Genomic DNA, 27,912 nt, shown 5'->3' on the forward strand with positions numbered 1-27,912 from the left:
TAAAGCAAAAAATTAAAGGATTTATTGAAATCGTGTGACAATATATCCCTAACACAATGAAGAAGATGACAATTATGATTTTCACATAGTATTTTGCACTTGCCTAAGCACAAAAGCAAAACCAGAGCAAGGCGAACAACATACAAACAAAATTTGATGATATCTAATAAGTTTCATGAAACAACCATAAATGAATTTTGTTTTATTAAATCAGGCTTCAGGACTACTGAATTGCATTCACTAAAATGCTGTTTGAAATTTTACTTACTCCCCACCCACCCCACTACTCTTAATTCATCGCCCTCCCCACAAGAGGACAAAAGGCAAAAAAGTTAGTAAGCAAGATATAAATAATAATTCAAAAACGGAGATCAAAGTAAATTTTTTTTTCAGTCTCTGCGTCTATGCTCAAATCAATGTTTTCTGAGCATACAGAAAAGCAAGGAAACCAATTCTCTAGCTCTTGCTCTGCCTCTTATTCTCCTCCAGCCCCCAATACATTTCTGAATATTTTTTAATCCATTTATCACTGAGTACTTGTATATAACCAGAAGCACTGACTATATTGTTAATCATACTTTGGAGCAATTTTCATAGGGAATTGTATAAATGTTCTCTGATACGTATCTCCTCACTAGAAAGACAACCTTAAACATAATAAAGACTTAGCCTGAAGTGAAGAAGGCAACTTTCTGTTGACCACACTGAGCCTTAGGTCACCAGATTTCTACTCAGGAGAGGCAGTGGGCAGGAGGGGCAAGTTTGGAGGGCTTTGTTTAGTTCTATAATCTCTGTAGGCACCCACCAACACCAGTCCTTCTCCTACTACCCACTGTGTGCTTCCAGCTTCAAGCTGAGTGCTCTGCATGGACCCCAGCAGTTCCCAATAAACCATCATTCATGGGATCCTCCTGTATAGAGATGAGGAAGGCGCTACAAGCAAGACATGCTTGGCCAGAAGGGTTGAGTAATGAGGTCTCTTTTCTTCTTTGTCACTAAAAAAATTACATTTAATTTTGAGGATAAAGATAAATTATTCTAAGACAGGATTAAAAACTAAACAAAACAAAAACAAACGTAGAAAAGAAAACCTTAATACATCTTTTAAATGAGGGACAATTGTATAGAGTAGACTTCCTTGTTGTTAATAGTTTTAATTCAGATATCAATCTAGAAATCATAAGTTTTTTTCCCAACACCTGTTCTTATTTACATAAAGTAGAATTTAAAACAAAATTTTGATTCATTAAGTAGAAATATTTAATAATAATAAATACATAAAAGTATATTCATATAAAATAGAAATGCATGAAAAATATTCATCCATATAGAAATTTTAAATTGTCATAGCAATGTCAATTTAACTGGCTCAAGAAGAGAGTGAAAACCGATTGCTTCAGGATTGCTTCAGTCTGTAACGCTATTTAAAAAAATTATTTCAACATTTTCTTAAATACTCTTCATTGGTTGTTAAATTTTTATTTTGCTGTCTTAGAATGAAGGTTGTTATTAGGGATGTTACATTCAGAAATCAAGTTCCGAATTTCATAGAACCCTTTATTCTCTGCCTCATCTTTACATTTCAATTTTTTGGGGGAATGTCATTCAAATGTAGTTTACAAATGAAATATAAAGGATGAAAGAATGGGTAAACAAAGACGTCCTCAAGGTGTAACAGTGAATATTGCTTTAAGAAAATACAAAAACAACTTTAAATAAGATCCTTCAAACACGAGTCATCCCATTCTCAGGGAGCTTCAGAATTTCCACATTGCTGAGTGCCAAATTCCACAAGTCATGGAATTTCCACACATCTCTCTTCACTTCTCTGACTTCTTCTGTCTAACATGGGCTGATATATTTCAGCCACTACACAGTAGCTGGAATGTGGTGTTAGAGCTTCAATTTCAACAGCTCTGTGAGCCCCTTCATAAACCTTTTGCTCCTACACACAAGAGAGAAAATAATCAGTTGGTAAATGGCTGTCAGTAAGTCACAGTTGTATTTTTGTTTAAATTAACAAGTTGTACATGGTCACAGCAGTAGATGGGTTGTGGGGTTTCTTCCCAGACACACCCTTCTTTCCTAGAGTCCTAGGCCATAGCCTAGGTAAAGGTAAAGGGACAAGGCAAGTAGCTGTGTAGGTGCAACTTGACTTCTCCTTGAGGGCTGCTGGCTGGTTGACCCTGTGGTCAGAGTCTTCTTTTTAAGAATTTTGGGCCGGGCGCGGTGGCTCAAGCCTGTAATCCCAGCACTTTGGGAGGCCAAGACGGGCGGATCACGAGGTCGGGAGATCGAGACCATCCTGGCTAACATGGTGAAACCCCGTCTCTACTAAAAAATACAAAAAACTAGCCGGGCGAGGTGGCGGGCGCCTGTAGTCCCAGCTACTCGGGAGGCTGAGGCAGGAGAATGGCGTAAACCCGGGAGGCGGAGCTTGCAGTGAGCTGAGATCCGGCCACTGCACTCCAGCCCGGGCGACAGAGCGAGACTGTCTCAAAAAAAAAAAAAAAAGAATTTTGTTTGTTTTATGAGACACAGTTTCACTCCATCGCCCAGCCTGGAGTGCAGTGGCACTATCTCGACTCACAGCAACCTCTGCCTCTCAGGTTAAAGGGATTCTCGTGCCTCAGCCTACCAAGTAGCTGGGATTACAGACGCACACCACCACGCCAGGCTAATTTTTGTACTTTCAGTAGAGACGGAGTTTCACCATGCTGGCCAGGCAGGTCTTGAACTCCTGACCTCGAATGATCTGCCTGCCTCAGCCTCCTAAAGTGCTGGGATTACAGGCATGAGCCACCCCACTTGGCTTTCTTTTTAAGAATTTGAAGTGTGCAGCGAGATGAGCAGAGATAACTGCAGGCATGCAGCTGTGGCCACAGAGAGACAGAAAGTCCAAGAGACAGAGCAGGATCCCTTAGAACTCGCTTCTGTTTCCCTTCCCAGTCACCACTAAGCCTGCCGGCACTCCATGTCCTGCCTCTGTCCCTGAGATTGCTTGCCTGTCTCCTAATAATCCCTCCCTCCTTTGTTTCTAAACCAGTTGGACTGTGGTTTCTGCTCCTTACAACAAAAACCCCTAATCTTAGATGACACCAAAAAAGGAACAAATTCAATTATCCACCAAGTCCAGACAGAAGCACCGATGGTAGATTAGAATACCACAGCAAGGCCGGGCATGGTGGCTCATGTTTGTAGTGCCAGCAGTTTGGGAGGCCAAGGCAGGTGGATCAGTTGAGCTCAGGAATTTAAGACCAGCCCAGGCAACGTGGCTAGAGCCTGTCCCTACTAAAAGTACAAAAAACAATAGTTGGGTATGATGGCATGCACCTGTAGTCCCAGTTACTTGGGAGGCTGAGGTGGGAGGATCATTTGAGCCCAGGATGTTGAGGCTGCTGTGAGCTGTGATTGCATCGCTATACTCCAGCGTGGATGACAGAGTCTGACAGACCCTGTGTCAAAAAAAAAAAAAAAAAAAAATAGCAAAACTGGCGCAAAAATAATCATGTGATTCAAAAGCTATTTTAAAATAAGGTGTGAGGCTGGACATAGTGGCTCATGCCTGCAATCCCAGTACTTTGGGAGGCCAAGGCAGAAGGATTGGTTGAGGCCAGGAGTTTGAGACCAGCCTGGGCAACATAGTGAGATCTCGCCTCTACAAGAAAAAAAAAAAAAAAAAAAGCTGGATGTGATGGTGCATGCTTATAGTCCCAGCTCCTCAGGAGGTTGAAGCAGGAGGATCACTTAAGCCCATATGTTAGAGGCTACAGTGAGCTATGATCACCACTGTACTCCAGCCTGGGTGACAGAGTGAGACCTGGTCTAAAAATAAATAAATAAATAAGGTGTGCAAAGCCCATAAAAATGATTATTTGTGGCAGTCACATGGAATTAAATACTGTTAATACCAATCTTTAGATATGCAGGGAAAACCGTGGAGACAAACCGAAGGATGGAAAGGGCACACACACATTCGATGGTGATGCGAGCACCAACGGTGGATCAATACTGGTTGAGAGTAAGAAGAAATTAAAGATAAGGAAAAATAAGAGGAGGCAGAGTAGCAGAAGAGAGCATCTCATATGACCAAAATATTGGTTAAATAAACAAAAGAAAAAACACTAAATATATCTATTCATCTGAACTTACCTTTTCTAGTGAATTGGTTATTATAAAAACTCGGTATACTAGTTCATAGTAATCTTCTATAGATATATTTTTTTCCTTTTGGTATCTATATGGTAAATTTGGAGCATGGAGAATTACCAACAAAGATCCATTGACTTGGGTTATATTCATGACTGGAGGATCTATTTTTGCTGGAGAAAAAACGTAAAAATTGACATATCATCAAATGAATGTATTATATACAGACACATTATGTATAATGACAAATCAGCTTGGTGGGAGGATCACCTGAGCCCAGGGAGGCTGAGGTTGCAGTGAGCTATGATCATGCCACTGCACTACAGCCTGTGCGGCATAGTGAGACCCACATCAAAAGCAAAACAAAAGAAAAAAGAAAATTGCACATATATTTGAATCTCAAACCTTTATAAATTTAGGGGGTGTTAAAGATTCTTATCAGAGTAAAGATGGAAACATACAAATTACTTTCCTCTGTTTATTGGAAGGGCTTTCTTAGTCCGCCTTTTGTTTGTTTGTTTGGTTGGTTGCTTTTGGGTTTTTGTTGAGACAGGATCTCATTATGTTGCCCAGACTGGTCTCTCACTCCCATACTCAAGTGAGTCTCCTTCAACTTCCTGAGTCGCTGAGATTACAGGTGTATGCCACAACACCCAGGCTAGTCTGACTTTTTATTGACAGTGTAGCCCTTGGAGGTTCTAAGATTTTTGTGGGGGTATTAGTTATAACTCTCTGCCTTGTGCTGGCCTAAAACCTTGTCTTTAGTCCTGGGAGTGGCTGTTACCACTGAGGGTCTAGTTACCACATCCAGCAAATGCCCTCAGGGCAGCTGGGTCACTATGTCGATCCTCTGGTTCCCCTTTGATTTCCCTGTACTTTGTTTTGGCCCCCCGAGGATTCCCTTTATTTTCATTATTGCCCCTCTGTGGAGTTTGGAGAATGTGTTTTATTTTGTCCAGAATTTCTAAGTGTTTTAGAAGAAGAGACTTTCCTACTCCCAGGCTACTTAATTTGGAACCAAAAGTTTTTAAACCACTTTCCAACTATATTGGAATAATGTGATAGTTAACTTTAAATACACATGTCTCTTTTGTAGTCAGGCACATATTTCAGGCATTGGCCTATCAGTGAGTCAGCTGCAGACATCACAGGGCTCCTGACTTATGATCTGTGATGCTAGATTTCTTGACCCATTCACTGATTGTGATTGTATTACAAGACCAAGTCAAGATTATTTGACCTCATAGCACTTTACTCGTTAACAGCTTTCTCCTTGAAATATTACCTTCCCACACTATTCATGAATGTATCAGCCCACAGATTTCCTCCTATCTCTTTGGCTATTCCTTCTTAGTCTTCTTCTAAGATTTTTCTTACTCAGGCATCAATATCTGATCTTACTCAGCCCTCAATGTCTGGTCTTACTCAAAACTGCCTCTCACTCACTACTCTCTCCCTAGGCAATCCTATCAACGCCCGCTGTACTGTATGCATGAAATGACTCACAAATTTTTGTCTCTAATAGACTTTACCTTTGAGTCTTGGATCTGAAGAGATTGTCCCTTGGATCTCTCAAAAGCATCTTAAACTTAACATATTCAAAACCAAACTCATAATCTCTATTACCTTGCATCCCACCAAAGTAGTCTTTTTCATCAAACCCCATCAAAAACATCTCACCCATTCAGCTAATTATGCATGCAAGAAAATTAGAGGTAGTCTTTGACATGTTCTCTTCACCATTATATCCAGTCTATCACCTGGTCCTGCCAATTTTTCTTACTAAATGTCCCTCCAGGAATAAATTTTCTCTAGTCCTTTTCATCAGCCAAATTCTGTCTCCTGTGGACTATTATTAGTAACCTACTACTTCACTTATCCGCATCCAACCTGTTCCTCCAAATATAGTCAAAATGACCTTTTCTATACACAAGTCTGATCATATGGCTCCTGAGTAAAATTACTTTTTTCTGGAGGAAGTCACAATTCTTTAAAAAATTATTGTACCTGCCCTACCTTTCCAGTCTCACTTCATTATGGACCCCTTCCTGCATGCTCTTCTTCAATATACTGCTTGTCTTTCAGTCTCTTGCATTTGCTATGCCAGAGGGCCTTTGCAAACGCTGTTCCATTGCTTGGAATGCTCTCTTCTTTGCCTCAAGTGATCCTCCCACCTCGGCCTCCCAAAGCGCTGGGATTACAGGCATGGAGCCAGCGCACCTGGCTTTCACATCTATTTTTAATCCAAGCAATTCTAGGGTCAAATAATACTGAAATCTCACTAAGTATCAAATGCTGCTTTTAACTGAAGAAAGTTTATTTTGTTTTATTTTATTTTTAAAATATTGCTTTGTCTCTAGATAGAAACCATAAATCATAACTTCTTAATCTAAGATAACATCCTGCTGCTCAAAAACAGGTGTCAGAGGAGCCAATGCATGCAGCTGGCTCATTAGTCTATATCACAGATGCCAGGAACATGCTGTCCTGAGGACCTAGAAACATGTTTTTTGAAATACGTCCTTCAGAAGTTCTTAGGAGCTGTGGTAAGAGAGTGCAAAGCTGGGGGTGAGGAGGCAACTGAATGGGTGATTCTCTCACTACTGCATCAACAAGAGTAGTAGCTATAGACTGGGTTTCTTACTCTTCTACTAAGAGGCCTGAAATCAAATGACTTTTTAAAGGACCCAGTCTAAAGTTTTCTCTTTTCTTTTCTTTTCTGATTCTTTTAGGGAGAATGGTCATACAGAAAACACACAAACCCTTCTTAACTCAATACTATCCCAATTTAAATAGAATTGAGCTAAAGCTGTGTCAACGTCTTTGGCTATTCTTACCTGACTGGCCTAATGGCTTAGACTGAAGGAAGCTCTGTTTGATAAGTTAATTTGAATGTGACCCTATTTCTAGGCTTGAATATAATAATCAAACTGATCTGTAAATTCCCTTCACTGCTGTTCATCAGTTTAGTCATGAAATCTCCTTTTCCTCAACTAGAGAATTGCTGGTTGAGTGTATTGGCCTTGAATTTCAATGTATCCAAGAAACAACGTGAGAGTTACCATGAATTAGTTTGCTCAACTCTATTCCACCCTCTTGCTAATTAGAGAGTTGGGGGGAAATGCATCTAGCATTTTGGACATGATCCAATTAATTTGGATCTAATTGGACCTTGCACCAGTTAGAAGAGGTGTATAGATGGATCCCTAAGTACTACGATACAGAATGTGAATATTTCTGTGGCCATATGAATGCAAAGCAAAAGGCTCATACTGAAAGGCAGTCTTAAAAAATCTAGGTGGTTAGAGAATTGTAAGGAACCCATAATAGACAAAACAATCTTGAAAAAGACATACAAAGAGGAGGGCTCACGCTTCCCAATTTCAAAGCTTACTACAAAGCAACAATAATCAAAATAGTGTGGTATGGGCACAATGATAAATGTATAGATCAATAGAATAGAATTGAAAGTCTGGTAATAAACCATGCTTCTATGGTCTATCGATTTTCAACAAGTGTGCCAAGAACACTCAATGGGGATAATTTTCAACAAAAGGTGCTGGGACAACTGAATAGTCATATGTCAAAGAATAATATTGGACCCTTACCTCACACCATATACAAAAATTAACTCAAAATGAATCAGACTTAAATGTAAGACATAAAACTATAAAACTCTTAGAAGAAAATATAAGGTAAATCTTCCTGATTTTGGATTTGGCAAAGGATTCTTAGATATGACACCAAAAGCACAAGCAACAAAAGAAGAAATAGATAAGTTGGATTTCATCAAAGTTTAAAATTTGGTATCAAGTGATACCATCAAGAAAGTAAAAAAGACAACCCACAAAATGGGAAGAGCTAGCTGAGAATCATATATCTGATAAGACATTGGTATGCAGAATATATAAAAACTCTTACAACTCAAAAATCAAAAAATACGATTAAATTTTTAAATGGGCAAAGGATCTCAACGTACAATTCTCTAGAGAAGGTACAAAATAGCCAATACACATAAAAAAGAAGCTCAACATCATTAATTAGCAGGTAAATGCAAATACAAACCACATGAGATACCATTTTATACCCATTAGGATGGCTATAGTCAAAAAAGATTGGTAAAATGTGGAAAATCAAAACTCTCATATATTGCTGATGGGAATGTAAAATAGTGCAGATGCTTTGAAAACAGTCTGGCATTTCCTCAAATGATTAAACATAGAGTTACTCTGAGACCCAGCAATTCCACTCCTAGGTATATATTGAAGAGAAATATGTATGCCCAGCTGTGCGTGGTGGCACATGCCTGATAGTCCTTGCTACTTGGGAGGGTGAGGTGGAAGGATTGCTGGAACCCAGGGGTTCAAGACTAAAGTGAGCTATGATTGTGCCACTGCACTCCAGCCTAGGTGACAGAGTAGGATCCTGTCTCTCAAAAAAAAAACAAACAAGAAAAAAAACAAAAAAACTCCCACACAAAAATTTTTACATGGCTGTTTATAGCAGCATTATTCATAACGGCCAAAAAGTAGAAACTACCCAAATGTCTATCAACTGAGGAATAGATAAATAATACGTGGTATATCCATATAATGTACTATTATTTGGCCACAAAAAGGAATGAAGTACTGATACATACTACAATCTGAATGAACTTTGAAAACATGTTAAGTGAAAGAAGCTGGTCAAAAAAAAAATCATGTATTTTATGAGTCTATCCAGAACAGGGAACTCTATAGAGACAGAAAGATTAATAGTTGCCAGGGCTGAGGGCTAGGGGAATGGCAAGACTGGAAGGTGATAACCAAAGGGTATGGAGTTGCTTTTTGAGGTGATAAAAATGTTCTAAAATTGACTGTGAATGATGGTGGTACATATTTGTGAATATAGTAAAAACCATTAAACTGTATGCTATATGCTTAAAGTATAAGCTGTGTGTATTATACCTCAATAAGGCTGTTTAAAAAAATCTAAGTGGATGCAGTGACAATCTATTTCCCCAGTGTCCTATAGTTGCTCTATGGGCTCTTGAACAAAATAATTACATGATGGAGGATATATGGAGACTTAACAATATGGATCTCCTCTTATCAAATTTGGTCTGACCTTCAGAGTGTCATTGCAGAGTGATCTTCCTTTCCAGGAAGGATGATCAATGTTGAACCCCTAGTATAGTGCCATATTCCAGGGGCTCTCATCTTCCATCTCGTTGCAGGTAGGTTTTTTTTGTTCCCTTCCAAAACGGAGGGGGCAAGAGACACTGGTTATAGTTTTTCTTTACTGCTGGGTATAGATTCTGGTAACAGATTCTGTTTATAGATTTTTATTTACTGCTTCAATGCTTTTATCAGCAGACCCCTCACCACTCCTGGAACCACACATACACCCATAGATGTAGTCAATGCCTTATTCATGAGCATAGTACTCCACAATATATTGCTTATGACAAAGAACTTAAGTTAATGTGAAAGGAGTGAAGTAAGGTCTCAAGACCCACAGGACAAATATATGTCATATAATGTCATATATTTGTCACTCAGAAATCCATGACTCTATAGGAAGGTGAAATGGGTAATTGAAAACTCAATTTGAGAGATGTCTTGTGAATTGGCATATGAATTGGTAAATGCTCCAATTGGTAAATGCTTCGCTAAGCCTGGGGCTAATATACGGTGCTATTTCTTCCATAGACAGAATTCACTGGTCTAGGATACAAGAAGTGGAAGTGAGAGGGGCAACTCTGACTGTTACCCATAGAGAACAACTCATGACATGTTTTTGTTTCCCATATGCTTGGCCTTGAATTCTTCTGGTTTATAACAAAAATGGTTTCCAAAATTGGAAGTTGAGGCTCTTGCCTGACCATTTGGAGCTCCTTGTGAAGCTCCAAATGAGGTTTTTATATTGTCTGGGGTGATTTATTCTGATTTTCAAGGCATAATACAGTAATAAATACATTGGGGTCAGGTGGAAGAATTCTTGGTAGCCTCTGGTGTACCTCTTAGAGCTTCTCTATTCAGCTCTAAAAATAATATAAGGTTAGATCAAGCTGAGATAGGAAACACCAAAAGGACTGAAACTCCTCATGGATAAAAAGCTGAAGTGCTTAAAAGAAGGTGAATGTTGAGTTTATAATGAGAGAAGAAGTCATAAATATTAACTACAGCTTCATGACTAGTTGCAGTTATGAGGACTGTGGTAAATATCTTTATTTTCTTTCTTGTTCTATTTATACACATCTTTATATCTATACATTAAATCCCTTCTCTCTCTCTTTTTCTTTTCCCTACTATTTTAGCCAATGTCTGTTGGTAATGGTTCATTTTATCACCTATATCTTAGATTATATTATTCTATGATTGTGATTAAACTAAAAGAGGAATAAATATCATTCAGGATGGATACTGAGAAAGCACTTTTGGTCTGCCTTTTTGGGGAGGTGAGACTGAAAGTCTAATTTCCTCAACAGAAAATTATTTTAATGAGTATTTTCATGAACTTAACCCTCATGTTTGGGGAAGGACTAGGGCACTATGACAAATTCTGCTGTCTAAAAATACTTTTCTGGGGGCTGGGCATGGTGACTCACACCCATAATCCCAGCACTTTGGGAGGCCAAGGGGGGCGGATCACCTGAGGTCAGGAGTTTGAGACCAGCCTGGCCAACATGGTGAAACCTCGTCTCTACTAAAAATACAAAAATTAGCCAGGGATAGTGGCACACGCTTGTAATCCTAGCTACTTGGGAAACTGAGGTCGGAGAATCGCTTGAACCGGGAGGCAGAGGTTGCAGTGAGCCAAGATCGTGCCACTGCACTCCAGCTTGGGTGACAAAGCAAGACCCTGACACACACACACACACAGGCTCTGCAGTCAGATGCAGTAAATGTGAACCCTGACTTGTATAATACAGGTCATGAGACTGGACCAATGACTAAAGCCTCTACATCTTGATGTTCTGGGCTAGAAAATTAGGATAATAAAAGCTATCTCCTAGAGTTGTTCTGAGAATTAGACCAAATGAGATAACTATGTAGAACCCTCAGCAAAGCACAAGGCCTAGTCACTAGCCGTGCTCTGGGAGGGCTGTCCAAAAGCAGGAAGAACAAGGGCAAAGAAACTCCATGGAACTCACTTTCCCACCAGGGAGTGAACCGCGGCGTCATGCTCCAGTCTGAGTAGCTCCCAGCCGAGGCTGCCCTCACCCTCCCGTAATAAGGTTCCTGTATGTCTGAGGTTTCACTGGTAAGGTCACAAAAGAGTTCTTGAGTACCCCAACAGTCTTCTTTATTTTTCCATTGTCTCTGTCCATATCTGTAGCAGGGAAAAGGCAAAGATCTGAGTTTCTTTTCTCCACTCAAGGAGTCTTCAATATTTTCAGACTAATAATTCTTTATACCTGATTCTAGTATCAATATCACCATGATAGCTTATGGCTACTCTTCAGAATCTTTAAAAAAATTCCTTGTTATTAACTGTCTCAGTCCATTTTCTGTTGCTATAACTGAATACCCGAGACTGCGTAATTTATAAAGAAAAGGAATTTATTTCTTACAGTTTTGGAGGCTAGGAAGTCTAATGTCTAAGAGCCACATCTGGTGAGGGCCTTCTTGCTGGTGGGGACTCTCTGCAGAGATTTAAGGTGGCAGAGGACATCATAGGGATTCAAGAGAGATGGCTTTAAATACATATATATAAAAAAAACAGAAAAACAGACCGACTTTTCTTATAACTAGCCCACTTCCTCAATAACACTTTAATTCATTAATCCATCAATGGATGAATCCATTCATGGGGGCAGAATCCTCATGACCCAATCATCTCCCCAAAGTCCCACCTCTCAACATTGCTGCATTGGGATCAAGTTTCCAACACATGAGCTTTTGGGGGACACATAGAAGCCACAGCATTACCTAAAGTGCTGTCTTGCTGGAAGATAAACATCCCTGACACTTTCTGTATCACTAACATAAGGGTTTTAACTTATTTTTTAATACTTGGCATAATGTTCTTTCAGGTGTGTGGACTGACTTCCATTTTTGAATACTCACTCTCCACATCCTTAATGCTCTGTGGTTTTGAGTGTTTGTGGTTTTTCTTTACTTCTCATCAGCTCGTTATTGAGTAATGCGGCTGCTTCTGAGAAGTTGCTACCACTTTTCATCTCAGGTGCTGCTTACCCAACATACATGATTAATCTCTTTATTGAAAATTGACGGGAACTTTTAGTGAGGACTATATATGGAGCCCTGTAATTAGGGGTTGGGAGAGGGGGAGTGAAACCCATGAAAAAAGGTAGTGAGGCAAGAGACAGAGAGGTTGACTCAGCCTGAGGCCACAGGATGGTGTAATAGTCAAACAGAAGATTCATGCTTTGTTTCCTTACCTGCCATAAATCAGACCAATGCAACAAAGTGATGGTGGGGAACAGAGAAGGAATTGGAGTCTGGGGAGAAAGGTTTCCCAAATTATTTATTGAAAGACTTGAAATCTAACTTTCTAGACACATAATAAGGAAGATTGACAGTATCTGTACTCAGTAATCTACATGGTGATAGCAATTTCATTCTATCACAATTAAAGCAGTACCACAACATGTATTGAGTATACTTTGATGTTTCAAAATTATTATTTATTTATAATAAGTCCTTAACTTAGCTGTAATGACTGACTTCTCATTGTTTATCCCATTCTAAATGTAAGGGATATAACAGTACTATAGTCCACGAACTGGATACACCAAAGTGAAAGTTTTCAAAATTATAAATTTGTCTTGTGCTGTTGAAAATCCCTTAGAGACAGGAATGGATTCAGGTATTCTGGGGTCTGAAATTTATATAATCTTGGTCCATTTAGTGTTTCTATAACAGAACATGTGAGGCTAGGTAATTGATAAGGAAAAGAGGTTTATTTAGCCCATGTTCAGCAGCCTGGGAAGTTACAAGAAGTGTGCTGCCAGCATCCACTTGGCTTCTGGTGAGAGCTTTTCATATTGCATAAGAACATGCTGGAGAAGGTCCATGGGGAAAACAGATCATGTGAAGAGGCCAAACTCAAGGGGCATCCTGGCTTTACAACAACCACTCTGATAGAAACATTTCCATGACAAATTCAGTCTTGCAAGAGTGAGAACTCACTCAACTGCAGCAATGATGGTACCAAGTCATTCATGAGCACTCCATCCCCATGATCCAAACACCTCTTACGAGGCTCCACTTCCAACATCACCACACTAGGTATCAAATTTCAACATGAATTTTGGTGGAGACAAACTCAAACCATAGCAGCTTGGGAGTCCTCTTTAAGAAAAGATTTATAAATATAAAATCGTTGCATGAGGTCCTGAAGTTTAATCTTCCTTAGATTCATGGTAAAACAGTTTCTAATCTTCTTAGTACTTTAGTCCACAAATAGGTTCACTTTTGACCTATTTATACTGCTCAAGGGGAAGTATAAAAAGAGTACCAAACTTTACTTCCTACATGCTGAAAGTATCTCCAGCTATGCACAAATCTACTTTTGTAATGAAGAAATGAGCATTGTAAAGATTTGCGAATTTTACAATCATTACATAAGATATGTAGAGAGAAGTAACAGTGGTTAAAGATGGAAATGCTTCTGGGGATATTCCTTCTGAAAGTAATTAGAGGGAAAATCTGACCTAGGACCTACCCCATGCTGGAGAGACATGGATGAATTTATGGGATACAAATTGCTATTTTGGCCATAGCTGCATTTGATTTTCTGAATTTCTAGTGAAAAACCATGAAAGTTAAACTGTAATATCTCCTGTCTCACTGTCAGGAGACAGGATTGAGCCTCAACCCCTCTTGCGCCCCAAAAATATATGAGGGGGAAAAACCTGACATTTTCAAATCAGAAATATTTGTTTCCAAGCCTTGAGCCAGGAAAGGTGTAGATTATATTTGAGTTTTGGCAATGATCCAGTAGGGGTAGCCTGAGGATCACACGAGAGGAACATGCAGCAGCGTGTTCTAGTTTGTGCTCATGCTTACGAGACTCATTAGTTTTTGAAAAGAATTTTCTAAATTGTAAATCCACTCTGAAAGTGACTTTTAAATTAAAAATTTATTTTACACACTCACCTCCATGTTTGCCACAACTTCTTTTTCAACTATCAATAGTTTCATTCACTGAGTACTTTTTATGGGCTAAATAAGTTGCTTCCAACATTCGCTTGATAAATCTGTATTGAGAATCCACCATGTGCCAGGCTCCACTATGGAGGTGAAGGCTGAGCCTATGAGGTCTTGGTGCAGGTCTAGGGCTGAAGTATCTGCCCAATGCACTGCATACCATCATGCATTTTGAGTCCCCAGGCAGCCTGCAGGGGAGACAAGTCACTGCTATACTGACCTTGGTTTCTTCTCAACCCCTCTGAAATGGAGAAAAAGCTCGGATACTAACACTCCATTGCATTCTAGAACATATTATCCTAGTGCCATCTCTGTCAGCTGAAGGAGACTCAATTTACTTACATTTTGTACTGCACAAAATAGACACTGCTGTTGCCAGTAAGTGCCCTCCCAGGCTGCCATTGCAAAATGTTGTGAAAATTTCGGGACTGAAATTGTACCCTCTGAGGCTTCAGAGACTCATGTGCTGGCTGAGTTCCTAAGATAATAAGAGAAGGAAGAACATTGAACGTTGCTAGGAGCACTGTTGTTCCCAGCAGTAGTTTTCAATGGAATAGCTGCATCAGGATTCCCTAAAGCAGTTGCTCTATGTGCAGATAGTAGAGGTGGAGCCCAGAAATCAACATTTTGAATCTTCAGTGCAATTTTGATACACGCTAAAGTCTCAGAATGATGAGTTCCAGATCATAAACATGTACATGCTATCTTCCCACCCTATTTCCCAGGCTGTGGGGGAAGTAAATTGCAGTAAAAAAGAAAAAAAATTGCTATTACTTTATCCCCAAATAGTGATGGAATATAATGACTGAGATAAAGGACCCACACTGAGACCAACAACCATCTTCTTAGGAACCACTATATTGGTACTACTCAAGCAAAATTTGCTAGGGACCAATTCTGGCTCCAGGATCTCAGCCCAGCACTCAGTCCCTCCTTTCACAGGTTCTTGTTCAATCTCTGGGTCCTGCTTCCAAGTAGGTCTGCCTTTGCTGTCCCACTCTTGAATGGCTGTATTTACCTGCCTACATCCTGGCTCCAAGTATCCAAGCATAATCCCTCAGATGAAATGGCCATGCTAATGAGGAAAACAGACCAAGACCCTGCTGGGGGGCTAGTGTTTCTGAGACTAATCATGGCAGGGGATGGGATAATTTTGCACTGGCATGACTTGTGCTTTCTTCCTCGAATCATGCAACATAGGTGCTACAACCTCACTTGCCTTTAGTCACATGGAGGCAAGAGAACTTTGGCAAAATTTTGTTTAGGGTTCAAGGTTTCTTATAAGGGATAAGAAGTGGGGCAGAAGGAGGAGGAGTCAGGAAGCATATCTTTTTTTTTTTTAGATGGAGTTTCACTCATCGCCCTGGCTGGAATGCAGTGGCGTGATCTCAGCTCACTGCAGCCTCTGCCCCCTGGATTCAAGTGATTCTCCTGCCTCAGCCTCCCGAGTAGCTGGGATTACAGGTGCCCACCACCACGCCCGGCTAATTCTTTTGTATTTTTAGTAGAGACGGGGTTTCGCCGTGTTGGGCAGGCTAGTCTTGAACTGCTGACCTCAAGTGATCCGCCCGCCTTGGCCTCCCAAAATGCTGGGATTACAGGTGTGAGCCACTGCACCCGGCCAGGGAGCGTATCTTCTGTTTTCTCCCTAACCTCATCTTCTGTCACCGCGACCCCTGTGTTTGCAGTGTTGTCTCCTTCACTTGCTCCACCATGACCCTGATGACTCTGCCTTAGGGCCTCTGCACTGGCCCTTCCCTTTTCCTGGTCTGCCTTCCCCTGGATCTCACATGGTTCATTTCTCCACCTCCTTCAAGTCTTTGCTCGTTTGTATCACATTATTGAGATGGTTAAAAAAATACTCCCAAGCCCATGTTCTCAGCTCTGAACTTTCAAGATTTGTTATTTTCAAATGAACAAGACTGTTTCCTCAGGCCTTTCTTCTTACTAACCAAATAGTATGAATACTGTTATTTGCTTTTTAATTTGTTTTCACTTTTATTGTTTGGACTACCATCAGTGCATCAAATGGTGTTGTGTTCTTGGAAAGAGTCTACAGCCACAATTGATTTTGCTCACAAAAATCACTGCCTGATCAATCATCTTTAGAACATAAAAATTCCAGGAGTTTTCAGGAGATGATAGGCACAATTTCCTGAAGGCCTGCCTAGAAGTGATTTGCTAACATGAAGATAGATGGCTTAATGCCTTTTATCTCTCTGTCTATGGATTTCTTCTCTCATTTTTGTAACATCAGTGCTACCACCACCAACAGTAATAACACTGGCCTAGGCACTAAGGGACTTTTATCTGCATTCACTCATTTAATTTACCCAGCTCTTCTATGAGGAAAGTACTGTGCATTATGGTCTTCCTCTTAGAGACTGAAAAAACAAAGCCTTGGAGACCCGAAGGAGCTTGCCAGGCAGCAAATGGTGAAGCTCATTTTGTACCCAGACAGTCTGACTGTAGAGCCTGCCTTTTCCCTCCAACAGAAAGCCAAGAGCAAAGCCATGGGAGAGAGGAGCTAATGAAAGAGACAGACCAATTAGAAGCTGAGGGTATACTTTATATTCTTCCTTCTTCCCTCCTCCTCCTCCTTCTGGCTGGCATTCATCAAACATTGAACATATATGAACATTAACTTATATTAGGCACTATGTTCAAAGCTTTACAACTTACTTAATTCCCACAGCCACTAAGTAAGATAAATATTTTTATTATCGCATTCTACAGATGAGGAAGCTGAGGCTTTAAAAAGTTGCATCTCATACTCAAGGTTACAGGCTTGGTAAGACGCAGAGCCAGGAACATTTTGGTAGCATTTGAATTCCTGCCATATTTTGCTAAATGTGCCCTTGCTGTTACCAAGGACCAGAGTCTTCTCAAATCCAAACATTTCTGCAAGATTAAGGCTTGAATTGCTTTTATGTATTAGTCACTAGACAACTGGCAAGTTACTTGAATCACTTACACTGAGGGGTACCTATCTGTAAACTTAGATTCTTACAGGCTTGCTCAGAAGTATGTGGTGGTGATAAGATGCTCTACACTCCTGCAGTGTCCTCCACGAATACCAGAAGCAAATTCTCACCTGCTGTTTGTGGTCCCTATCCTGTGCCAGGCACTTCTCTAAGCATTTGGCATATATTAACTTATTTAATCTTCACAGTGACCTAGAATCCCCATTCTACTAATGAGGAAATTGAGGCAGTTAAGTAAAGTCCCCAAGTTTTCCTACATAGTAAATGGCAGATCTGAAATCCAGACTATGACAGTTTGGCTTAGGAGCCTATGCTGGTAACCACCATGATATAGTGTTCCTTCAAGGTAAAAGACATTCTAAGGTGAGCGAGAGCCAGAGAGAAAGAGAGGGAGAGAGAGAGGAAGGGAGGGAGGGAGGGAGGGAGGGAGAGAGAGAGAGAGAGAGAGAGAAATGGATGTGCATTTGTTCTGTATGGAGTCTCTGCACGCTCTAAAGAGCCTTTTCTTTAGTGGGTACTCATTAAGTATATGTGCGGTTATTCAAGCTGCAGATAGACACTAACCCCATGCCTGCTCTGGTCATTTAGTGACATCAAAAGCTGCAGTCTTTATAAAGTCCAAAAAAGCACCAGTGCTATTTCTAACAGATCCTTGATCGGACTCAGATGACAAAGCTATGAGCAATTAAAAAGAAACAAAGCACTTACCTGCTATACCAGTAAGGAAGAAACTGATGAGGAAGCCTAGAAAGCAATGTTTAGGCCTCATGGTTGCAAGTGTGACTGTTCAGGCAACCAGTGTTCCCTTTAACCAGCTCAGGACCAAAAAGGAAACTAAAATCCACAAACAGACCATCACTCCTGGGTTTGAGGCAGATGGTTCCTTGAAGCAACTACAGTTTTATTTTGATACGGCATTATATTATTTTATTTTAGGCAAGTTATGAAAGTATAAAATCACTTCAAAAGCATTTGCTGTCACTTTTATGTGGAAGCTTGTTTTTATTGGGAAGCTCGTTTTTTGTTGGGGCTTTGTTAGCTGTGGAAAGGCAAAACACTGAGGATGGGCAGACCCAAAGGGCAGGGCAGTGCAGGGATTGTGCAAGTGGCAAGCAGGTGAGTGAATGAAACGACTTGTGGGGCCTTAAGGGAATCTGGCCCCAGGAGGCGGAGAGGCTGCCAAAGACTAAGACTTGGCAGCCAGTGTGATTTTGAGTAATATGCTTGGCAGTTGCAGCTATCGGGCCCACTGGTTCAAAGCAAGAGGGGTCTCTCGTTGATTCACTCTTTTCCTCCCCTTTTGGTAGCTCCCCAGTTAATCTCCGTGCTATGCCCCATACCCTCCCACTGCCTCTAGCTCTCCACAGGGCTCCCTGCCATACCCCTCAGCCTTCTCCACTCCATAGTGGCCCTGGGCTCCGTTTAGCTAATGCCTATTCCTCTTCCATTTTCACATGCAGTCTCCAGTGAGCTGGAAAAAGATTTTGAGCCCGTCAAACTGCACGATTCCTTTAAAAGATGAATGGGGAAGACACTCCTTTTGAGCTACATTAGATCTTTTTCACATTGTCTTTCAAATCTGATTGAACCAGCTCATCTGTTCTCTATGATTCATTATATCATTCTTCTTACCATTTTTTTTTACTCCATGTGTTTAGAGGTACTAAGATTACACATGAAAGAACAAAAAAGTCATGTTCCATAGTGAGCAAGTCTGTGCAAACCTACCCTTAAAGTCCAAGGAAGCTGAGAGGCCGAAGAAAAAGGCTGACATATCCAGTTTCTCAGAAAGAAGCATTTAATAGGGACTTATGAACAGAGCCATATGTGTGTCCTGGACAGTGGCAAGACAAGATGGTGGACCCTCATGCCATTGCCCTGTAGACCTGAAGAAGGAATTAAGGAAATCAGCTATAACCTAATAGTGGTAGTAATAGAAATGTTAAAATCCTCTTAAAGTTACTGCAAAGTGTGACCCCCCCACCCCCCGCCACTGTTACACTGAAGTTAAAAGGGAATATTAACAGCCTGTCTTCTCTCTGTAAACAGTGGACCTTATCTATACTCCCCAACTCCACATTCCTCAAAGTTTATTACAGGCCCAACAAGTTCCTGCACAACTGCAGGGTCACAAGACCGATAAGTTTAGGTTACAAGACATGTCTTTCTCAAAATGTAAGAAATGTTGTAATGCTGCCTTTGTTTCTTGCTTCTGTAACTCACTTGCCACCTCATGTAGTTCCCATCTTAAGATGTTTAAAAGTAGGAAAAGCTCTTTGTTCATGGCTCAGACTTTCTGGACTTATGTCCTACTGAACCGGTGATCACCTTAATAAACTCTCCTGAACCTTTTTCTGTCTCTCCAGTCTTTGATTGTCCCACAACATTTCTGGGGGCCAGTCCGGGATTAGAGATGGCAGATTTTCTGTCTCCTTTGCCTGTGGGCTAGAGTCCCAGGATGTGGGAGATCTGGGGTCCTTGGTCCTGCTGGGAGAATTTTAGCCCAGAAGAACAGCCGTTCCACATTCCGGAGCCTTCCCCCAACGGCACAACTGGAACCAGTGGAAAGGGTTGCAGGACAGTCACAGGAACAGTATGCAGACATATGAACCATGGTAAGGTTTGGGCCCTAAGGCAAGACCTGTCCCATAAGGATGGAAGGGGAGCCTGGTCACCTCCCAGGGCGTGACAACTAGTCCAATCCAAGGGGGTTGGAACAATGGGAGAGGCCCATTGATTCAGATGAAACTCACACTCTAACTGACACCAGACGCAGGTGGGGCTTGTGAGTCGGTCAGAAAGGAAAATCATTTTGGGGATGGGGGAGGTGTGTGAAAGTGTGTGAAAGAGATGGTCTCAGGAGAGACCAAGGCAGGGTTGATGTGGGGAGGCACAAATCTCTTAGTGTGGACTGTGTGCTCCGAGGTGAGTGTGGGAAAAACCAGACCTAGGACACTGCATACGGCCCACAGGACCAGCTCCACGGCTGCAGGTAGCTGTGACACGAATTAAGGCATGCTCCTGGCTAAGCAGTGTCCGAACCTCCTATAATAGGACCTGGTCTGGGGGATCCAAGAGTGAAAGCATGTCGTGAGGGAGGAAATGGGAGGAAAAGCGTCAAAGCCTACTCCGCTGGAGTGCATGCTGAAAAACTTTAAAAAAAGATTTTAATGGTGATTATGGGGTTAAGCTAACTCCACAGAAACTGAGAACCTTTTTTGAGATAAAATAGCCATATTTTAATGTAGGGTGGCCAGCCAAGGGGACAATAGACAGGGAGATAACTGGCTGAGTGTTTCAGGTGGTTACCAGGCTTGGAGAACAGCCTGGGCAGCTGGATCAGTTTCCATATATTGACTCCTGGCTAAATGTAGTTCAGACCCGTCCTAAGTGGCTGCAGGCCTGCTTTGAGACCTACTGTAAGACTCTAATGGCCAAGACAAAACCAGAAGCAATAGAAAGAAACTGCAAGGCATCAGGAAAAGAAAAGGAGTCACAGGAAAAGCAAAAGCAAAACAAAACAAAACAAAACAAAACAAAACAAAAAACCTGTCCTACAGGCCCCACCTGAAGAGTTAGAAATTCCACCGCACTATGCACCAACTTATCCTCCCTTGGCCCCTGGCAAGGCTTAGATAGGAGGCTGCCCTGGCTACCTCCGGAGACTCAGACTCAGAAGGAAGCACCCCTCAGGCAACACCATGCAGAGAGGAGCCAGAGCCCTTGCCTGAAAAGCCAGGGGAGGAACTCCAGGGGGATATGGTCAGCTGCCTTAGGTCAGTTCGTGTGCAAGCAATGCAGATGCCACTCTGAGAAACCTGGGGACAAATTTATTTGAATGCACAGAATGAAGTCCAAGGGGGAGAATAGCTCTTCATTTATCAGTCCTTCTCTACTACTGATCTCTTAAATTGGAGACAACATACTCCATCCTATACAGAGAAGTCTCAGGCTCTTATAGATCTAATGCAGTCCATTTTCCTAACTCACAATCCTACCTGGGCTGATTGCAAACAACTTCTTCTGTCATTATTTAATATGGAAGAGCACTGTAGAGTTATACAAGCCACTCTCCAGTGGCTGGAGAACAATGTACCCGCAGGCACAAGAGATATCAGGCAGTATATACAACAAGCACTCCAGATAGAGGCTGATGCAGGCTGGGACCCTAACCAGGCTCAAGGGCTACAAAGTTTGCCACGGTATCAAGAAGCACCCCTAAATGGAATAAAGGCTGGAGGGAAAAAGTCCACCAATATCGGAAAGCTCTCAGAGGTCTGCCAGAAGGCAGATAAAAGTCCCAGTGAATTTTATGAGAGGCTCTGCGAGGCTTACTGGCTTTACATGCCACTTGACCAAGAGGCTGCAGGTAATCAGTGTATGGTTAATGTGGCATTTGTAAGCCAGGCACAAGAAGACATAAAGCAAAAGCCTCAGAAGTTAGAAGAGTTTGAAGGCATGAATATTACCCAACTTAGGTGGCTACTAAGGTATTTGTAAATCAGAATGAGGAGGCCAAGAGAAAAGCTAGATGCAGAACTAAGGAAAAGGCAGACTTGCTGGCAGCGGCCTTAGTTGGAAGAGAAACTTGTTTTGTGAGAGGATGTGGTCATAGTTGCGGTCATGATAGAGGACAAACTAGGCAAAACCGGGAAGCTAAGCCAGGACAAGAGGGCGGACCTAGGCTTGAGAGAGATCAACGTGTGAGATGCAAGCAGATGGGACACTAGAAGAATGAATGCCAAATTGTCCAGTGCCCTTGTTAGGAAGAGACTTGCTCCAGAAATTGCAAGCACAAATCTCCTTTGCACCAGAAGGGGACATGACTCTAAATCTAGGTCAAAGAAAAGCCATGATAATGACCATTACTGTCCCAACAACAGAGGAATGGTAATAATTTGGGTGCCCCAAACAGTTGTTACCCTGATGGAGCAGAGGGGGCATCATTGGCTTTCTAACCCTAGGATGTTAAGATATCAAGGACTTTTGTGTAAAAACCCCTACATAACCTTGGAGACTGTGAATACTGTAAATCCAGCCACACTGCTGCCAATAGAATGGGTGGAGCATGGAAAGCCCCTGTTGTGTGACCCAGGGTATCATTGTTGTGTGGAAACTGTGGATGAGGTTTTCTCAAGCTGAAAAGGCTTAAAGGACTAGCCCTTAAAAGACCCACATGTTAAATAGTTTACTGATGGAAGCAACTTCATATCTAAAGGTGTCAGATGGGCTGGATATGCAATGGTAACACTGAATTCAATAGCCGAAGCCTGCCCTCTGCCGGTTGGAACTTTGGCCCAAAGAGCTGAGCTAATAGCTCTTACTAGGGTGTTGCTTTTGGCCAAAGGAAAATCAGTGAACATCTATACTGACTCAAGGTATGCCTTTGCCACTTTGCACGCCCATGGAGCCATATATAAGGAAAGAGGGTTGTTAACTACTGAAGGAAAGGAAATCAAAAATAAAAAGTAAGTAGAGCAGCTCTTAGAAGCTGTATGGGCTCCAAAAGAAGTAGCCATCATCAATTGCAAAGGGCATCAAACAGGAGGAGGTGACAAGGCTAGAGGAAACAGAAAGGCAGACAGAGAAGCCAAAAGAGCTGCAATGACAGAGGTAACTAAGAAGGAAGAGGAAACCTTTGCCATACCCTTATTGGAGCTTCCCCTTAAGGAACCCCCTAACTACTCCTCTAATGAAAAGGCTTGGTTTGAGCAGGAAAGTGGAAGTTACCAGAAAGGAGGTTGGTGGAAGTTCTCAAACGGGAGGCTCACCAGCCATCCCAGAAGCAATAGCCCCCAGTTCATAAAACAGTTTCATCAAGGAACACATATGGGAAAAACTGCATTAGAGACTCTTGTAGGATGGCATTTCTATTGCTGTGCGTAACTGCCATCACTCAAGCCATTTGTGAGTAACGTTTAACTTGTGCCCCAAACAATCCATAGGAGGGGCCAACATGGCCCTCAGGGATTCAGGAAACTGGAGCTACACTCTGTGAAAACCTACATGTGAACTTTACTGAGCTGCCTCAGGCCGGAGGCTACCGGTACATGCTAGTGTTTGTCTGCACTTTCTCAGGTTGGGTCAAGGGATTTCCCATCAGGACAAAGAAAGCTCAGGAAGTAACCAGAATCTTATTAAAGGACATTATTCCTAGATTTGGACTGCCTCTAACTTTAGGATCAGACAATGGCCCAGCATTTGTGGCAGAAATAATACAACAGCTAACGCAGAGGTTAAAAATCCAATGAAAACTGCATACAGCTTATCACCCACAGAGTTCTGGAAAGTTGAAAGAATAAACTGGACACTCAAACAGCTTTTGAAAAAGTTCTACCATGAAACTCATCTAAGGTGGGATCAGGTGCTGCCCATGGTCCTTCTCTGAGTCAGGTGTACCCCTACTAAATTAACTGGGTATTCACCCTGTAAGATAGTGTTTGGCTGACACCCCATCATAACTCAGATAAAAGGAGATTTTAAAAATTGGGGAATTAACCTTAAGAAGGCAAATGCAAGTCTTAGGTGAGGCCATGCAGGAAATACAGGGTGAGTAAGAGAAAGAATACCTGTTAGCCTCACAGATGCAGTACATCCCTTCCAACCTGGAGACTCTGTCTGGGTCAAACGATGAGAACCCAACCACTTTAGGGCCTTTATGGGATGGCCCCCATATTGTGATCTTGTCTACCCCCACTGCTGTTAGAGTTGCAGGTATCACACCTTGACTTCATCACAGCTGGCTGAAACCAGCAACAGCCACCGCCCAGGACCAGTGGACCAGTCAACAAAACCCAGACCACCCGACATGGTTGATCCTGTGGTGAAATCAAGCCACTGCTGACAAGGACAACTGCCCTGCTCTGACCACACCGGAGGCTGGTCAGTCCACGCATGACTGAAGCTTGAGGAAACATTGAGCCCTGCTCTAGTCACACAAACGGAAGCTGACTAGTCTATGCATGGCTGAAGCCTGAGGAAGTCAATGATACATAAGTAAATGTGGCTTAAATTTACAAACATAGTTATACTCTTACTTGTAGTAATTATTTTGCTGTCCTGTTATCTCTGCAAATGCTGCCAAGCTTGTTGCCTAGAAAGGTGCCCATGCATAGTATAAGCTTAATCATATTAGTAATACTGAAGCCATGGACACTTTCACCTATGGTTATAAAAGGGGACCAGGATGACTGTCATCACTGTATGATAGAAGCCTGATCCGGAAAACGTGTGACTAAAACTCTGTTGTACCAGACCTACTGTGAGTGTACAGGGACTCATACAGGAACTTGTGTTTATAACCAGACTAGTTACTCAGTCTGTGATCCTGGAAACGGGCAGCCCCAAGTATGTTGTGACCCAGAGTTCTTGTTCTATGACTTCTTCTTTGAAGTCCAAATTGGTCAACCCCTAATGCCCCTAAGACCCGGTGAATTCCTGCGTGGCTGCAGGGTCACAAGAGTGATAAGTTTAGGTTGCAAGACATTTCTTTCTCAAAATGTAAGAAATGTTGTAATGCTGCCTTTGTTTCTTGCTTCTGTAATTTGCTCCCTGCCTCACGTGGTTCCCACCTTAAGATATTTAAAAGTAGGAAAAGCCCTTTGTTTGGGGCTCAGACTAGCTGAGCCGGTGATCACCTTAATTTAATAAACTTTCCTGAACTTTTTTCAGTTGCTCCAGTCTTTGATTGTCCCGCAACAGACCCAGGGCTTACATACCACTGGGAAGGGGCCTGCGTGATTCAGAAGGAATGTATATGACAATTGAAGTATGATAACATCAAGGTACTTTTGACGTACAGGCAGGACTTATGACAAGTATGTGTTCTCATACAAGGAACAATAGATAAACCAGATATCTTAGAAGGCTTCCTGGAGAAGGATTAATCAGAAGTCAACATGGCAGATTAGCATCTAAGATGAAGTTGCTTCGGCCTCCACAACTCATAAAGGTTTTGTTGTTGTTAAAAAGAGAGGCTCTTTAGCTCAAAAGGGGAAATGTATACTGGTTTCTACTTTCTCTTGTATACTCTCTTTCAAGTTCTTGGTAGAGTAACTCCTTTAGTAAGGAATAATGATGGCTTCTAAGCAGTATCCATCCGTCCACCTATCCAATAACATTTCACAAATATTTGCTGTCCCACCATAAACTAGGAATTAGTCTTAGCAGCAAGGATGCAGCAGCAGATAAGACAGACATTGCCCCTACCTTCCTTAAGCTTGCTTCTCAAGGGAAAAGTAGACAATAAGGAGCTATGGCAGGGTTACGACTTCTATTCATCTAGCCTTCTCTGTGTCTTTCTTCTCCTTCTTAAATGGGAGATGAAAAGTCAGAAGCCGGCTTGTAAAGCCACTTTGCCTCCCACCCTCCATCACAACCATTAACCAAGACTAGAATGTGGGAGGGGAAGGGAGTAAAATTCAAGTGCTGAAAGGAGAGGACTGGGTGCTGCTGAAGTGGAGGAGGCAGAGTCTTCAAAGAGAAAGGGAAGGATGGCCTTCTGCATACAGACAGGAGCAGAGGAGGTGTTCTCAAGTGTAGACCCTCCATCCCAACCCCATGACCCAGCACCTGTGAACATTTCTAGACACTTGGGTGCCTGAGACTGTGAGGCCTTGGGTGGAGCTGGGGCCACGCAGGGAAAACCTTATTCCTGATCAAAGGGTCTTAGAAGACAGCCTATCAGAAATTTCTTCAGAAACCAGATCCCAGTGGACCAGGCCACTATCATTTGTCATTTAACAAATTTCAGTTATTGGAGGGCAGTTGCGATGCATGCTTTCTAAGGCCAGCCCTATATGGAAAGGTTTGTGAGGATAACATCAGGTTTCCCAGTGCCTCTGTTCTATGTCAGTCTTCTGAATCCAGGCTTGTATCTCCTCCAACTGAAGTTTTTGGTGATTATAAGGTAGCTTCTGCTTTGAAAGAAGAAACATGCAGCACATCTTATGTTCCCTTTTCACCTCCTCATGCTCCTTAGCTTGCAACCTTCTCAGCATTGGTATTCAATTCCCTGCTAACGTTGCCCACTGAGCTCTAGACTTCACATTGACTTTGGTATTTAAATGGGGGATGATAATCTGGGTTTGAACTATTGATGTTCAACAGCTTCAATACCAATAGATCTCATTTTGAAGCAATCAAACTGCTCCAAGTTCCAGCTAAGAATAAAAGGAAAATATTTAAATTCGACGTTTTATGATGAGAGCAGCAGTGAATGATATTGAGGTTTCCACTGGGTTGCTTTGTCAAACAAATGAGGGGAAATTAGGGGAAGTGGGATAAGCAAAACGTATTTAATAATTGAATTCTCCCCAAAACATGAGCTTTCATGCTCTGTTAAATTTCACAAACCAGACCAGTTCTGTCACTGTTCAATTAGCTCTAATTGTGTAATAGAACCTGCATAAAAACCAACACTGTCAACAAGGCCTCAAGGTAGATGAAAAGATAAAATTAAATTCTAATTTCCCATCAATCTGGAAGCAGAAGAATTTGTACAGAATTGTTTCAAATGAAATGCCGTTTTGTTTGGGAAGTAAGAAAGTTTTAATCACTAGGGGATCTCCGCTCTGACTCCTTTCAGGCATGAAATGCTGGCTTCATTCCCTGCCCTTCCCCCTCCTCAGCCCCACTCCGCAGCAGGGAGAGTCCACCTTGATGGTGACAATGGGTATTTCCATCATCGTGTTGACTCTGGAGAGAACTTGCTTAAGCCCCTGTCTTGAACAGACTTGATTCTCTTCTTCCTTTCTTCTTGTGGCTTTCAGTAGACCAACCATTTATCTAATTAAGGAATCATTATTCATTATTTTTAGGTGTGATATGGAATTTTGGGTTTTATTTTTATTATTTTTTTAGAGCTACCTATTGTAGTACTACAGATGAAATGGCATCATGTCTGGGATTTGCTTAAAAATAATACAAAGGCCTGGGAAAGGGGGTGACCATCTATGAGCTGATAATTGTTGAAACTGGTTGTCAGGTTTATTACACTCTACTTTTGTATATAGTTAAAATTGTTCATAACAAAGAAAAAAGATTTTTAAAGTTTATCTACAAGATGTGTCCGGACACGGTGGCTCACACCTGTAATCCCAGCACTTTCGGAGGTGGAGGTGGGTGGATCATTTGAGGTGAGGAGTTCCAGACCAGCCTGGCCAACATGGTGAAACCCCGTCTATACTAAAAATACAAAAATTAGCTGGGTATGGTGATGTGCACCTGTAATCCCAGTTACTCGGTGGGGCTGAGGCAGGAGAATTGCTTGAGTCAAGGAGGTGGGGTTTGCAGTGAGCCGAGACTGCACCACTGTGCTCCAGCCTGGGCAGCGATAGAGCGAAAGTCCATCTCAAAAAAATAAATAAATAAATAAAGGTTACCTACAAGATGCTGTCTTCCTTTTGGTAATTTTAATGCCACTGTAGTGTCAATAATAAGATCTCATAATTATGGGACACCATGTTACGTTTTTCCCATATTTTGTCTTTGTTAATCCTCTTAAGAAGCCTAGGAGGTTGGTACTATTATTCGTTTGATGTTACAGATGAAGAAACTGAGACATAGATAGAGAGGTGGAGAGAACTTGACTAGGGCTCTATAGTGAGTAGTGATAAAGTGAG

General features: G+C 41.7%; 1 protein-coding gene across 2 annotated transcripts; it reads right to left on the reverse strand.

Annotated features, from left to right (window-relative positions):
* IL22RA2 (interleukin 22 receptor subunit alpha 2) lies at positions 1-27,912 on the reverse strand. 2 transcript variants are annotated; one of them, XM_017863429.1, is made up of 6 exons: positions 27,677-27,912; positions 17,999-18,124; positions 14,649-14,784; positions 11,285-11,463; positions 4,153-4,322; positions 1-1,945 (listed from the first exon to the last, which is right to left on the reverse strand). In XM_017863429.1, the coding sequence occupies exons 2-6, from the start codon at positions 18,057-18,059 to the stop codon at positions 1,796-1,798; spliced, it is 696 nt and encodes a 231-aa protein (XP_017718918.1). In that variant the 5' UTR covers positions 18,060-18,124; positions 27,677-27,912; the 3' UTR covers positions 1-1,795. The 2 variants fall into 2 exon arrangements, with proteins under 2 accessions (XP_017718918.1, XP_017718919.1); XM_017863430.1 differs by lacking the exon at positions 4,153-4,322.

This window comes from Rhinopithecus bieti, unplaced genomic scaffold (assembly GCF_001698545.2).
Source record: "Rhinopithecus bieti isolate Rb0 unplaced genomic scaffold, ASM169854v2 scaffold_65275, whole genome shotgun sequence".
Lineage (NCBI taxonomy): Eukaryota > Metazoa > Chordata > Mammalia > Primates > Cercopithecidae > Rhinopithecus > Rhinopithecus bieti.

Bases quoted from the DNA above. Each gene is read 5' to 3' on its own strand.
- IL22RA2 (XM_017863429.1), bottom strand. From the start codon at position 18,059: ATGAGGCCTAAACATTGCTTTCTAGGCTTCCTCATCAGTTTCTTCCTT. The intron at 14,785-17,998 runs GTAAGTGCTTTG...TTATTATCTTAG, and splicing joins CTTCCTTACTGGTATAGCAG to GAACTCAGCCAGCACATGAG. The intron at 11,464-14,648 runs GTAAGTAAATTG...TCCCTGCTACAG, and splicing joins TATTTTGTGCAGTACAAAAT to ATATGGACAGAGACAATGGA.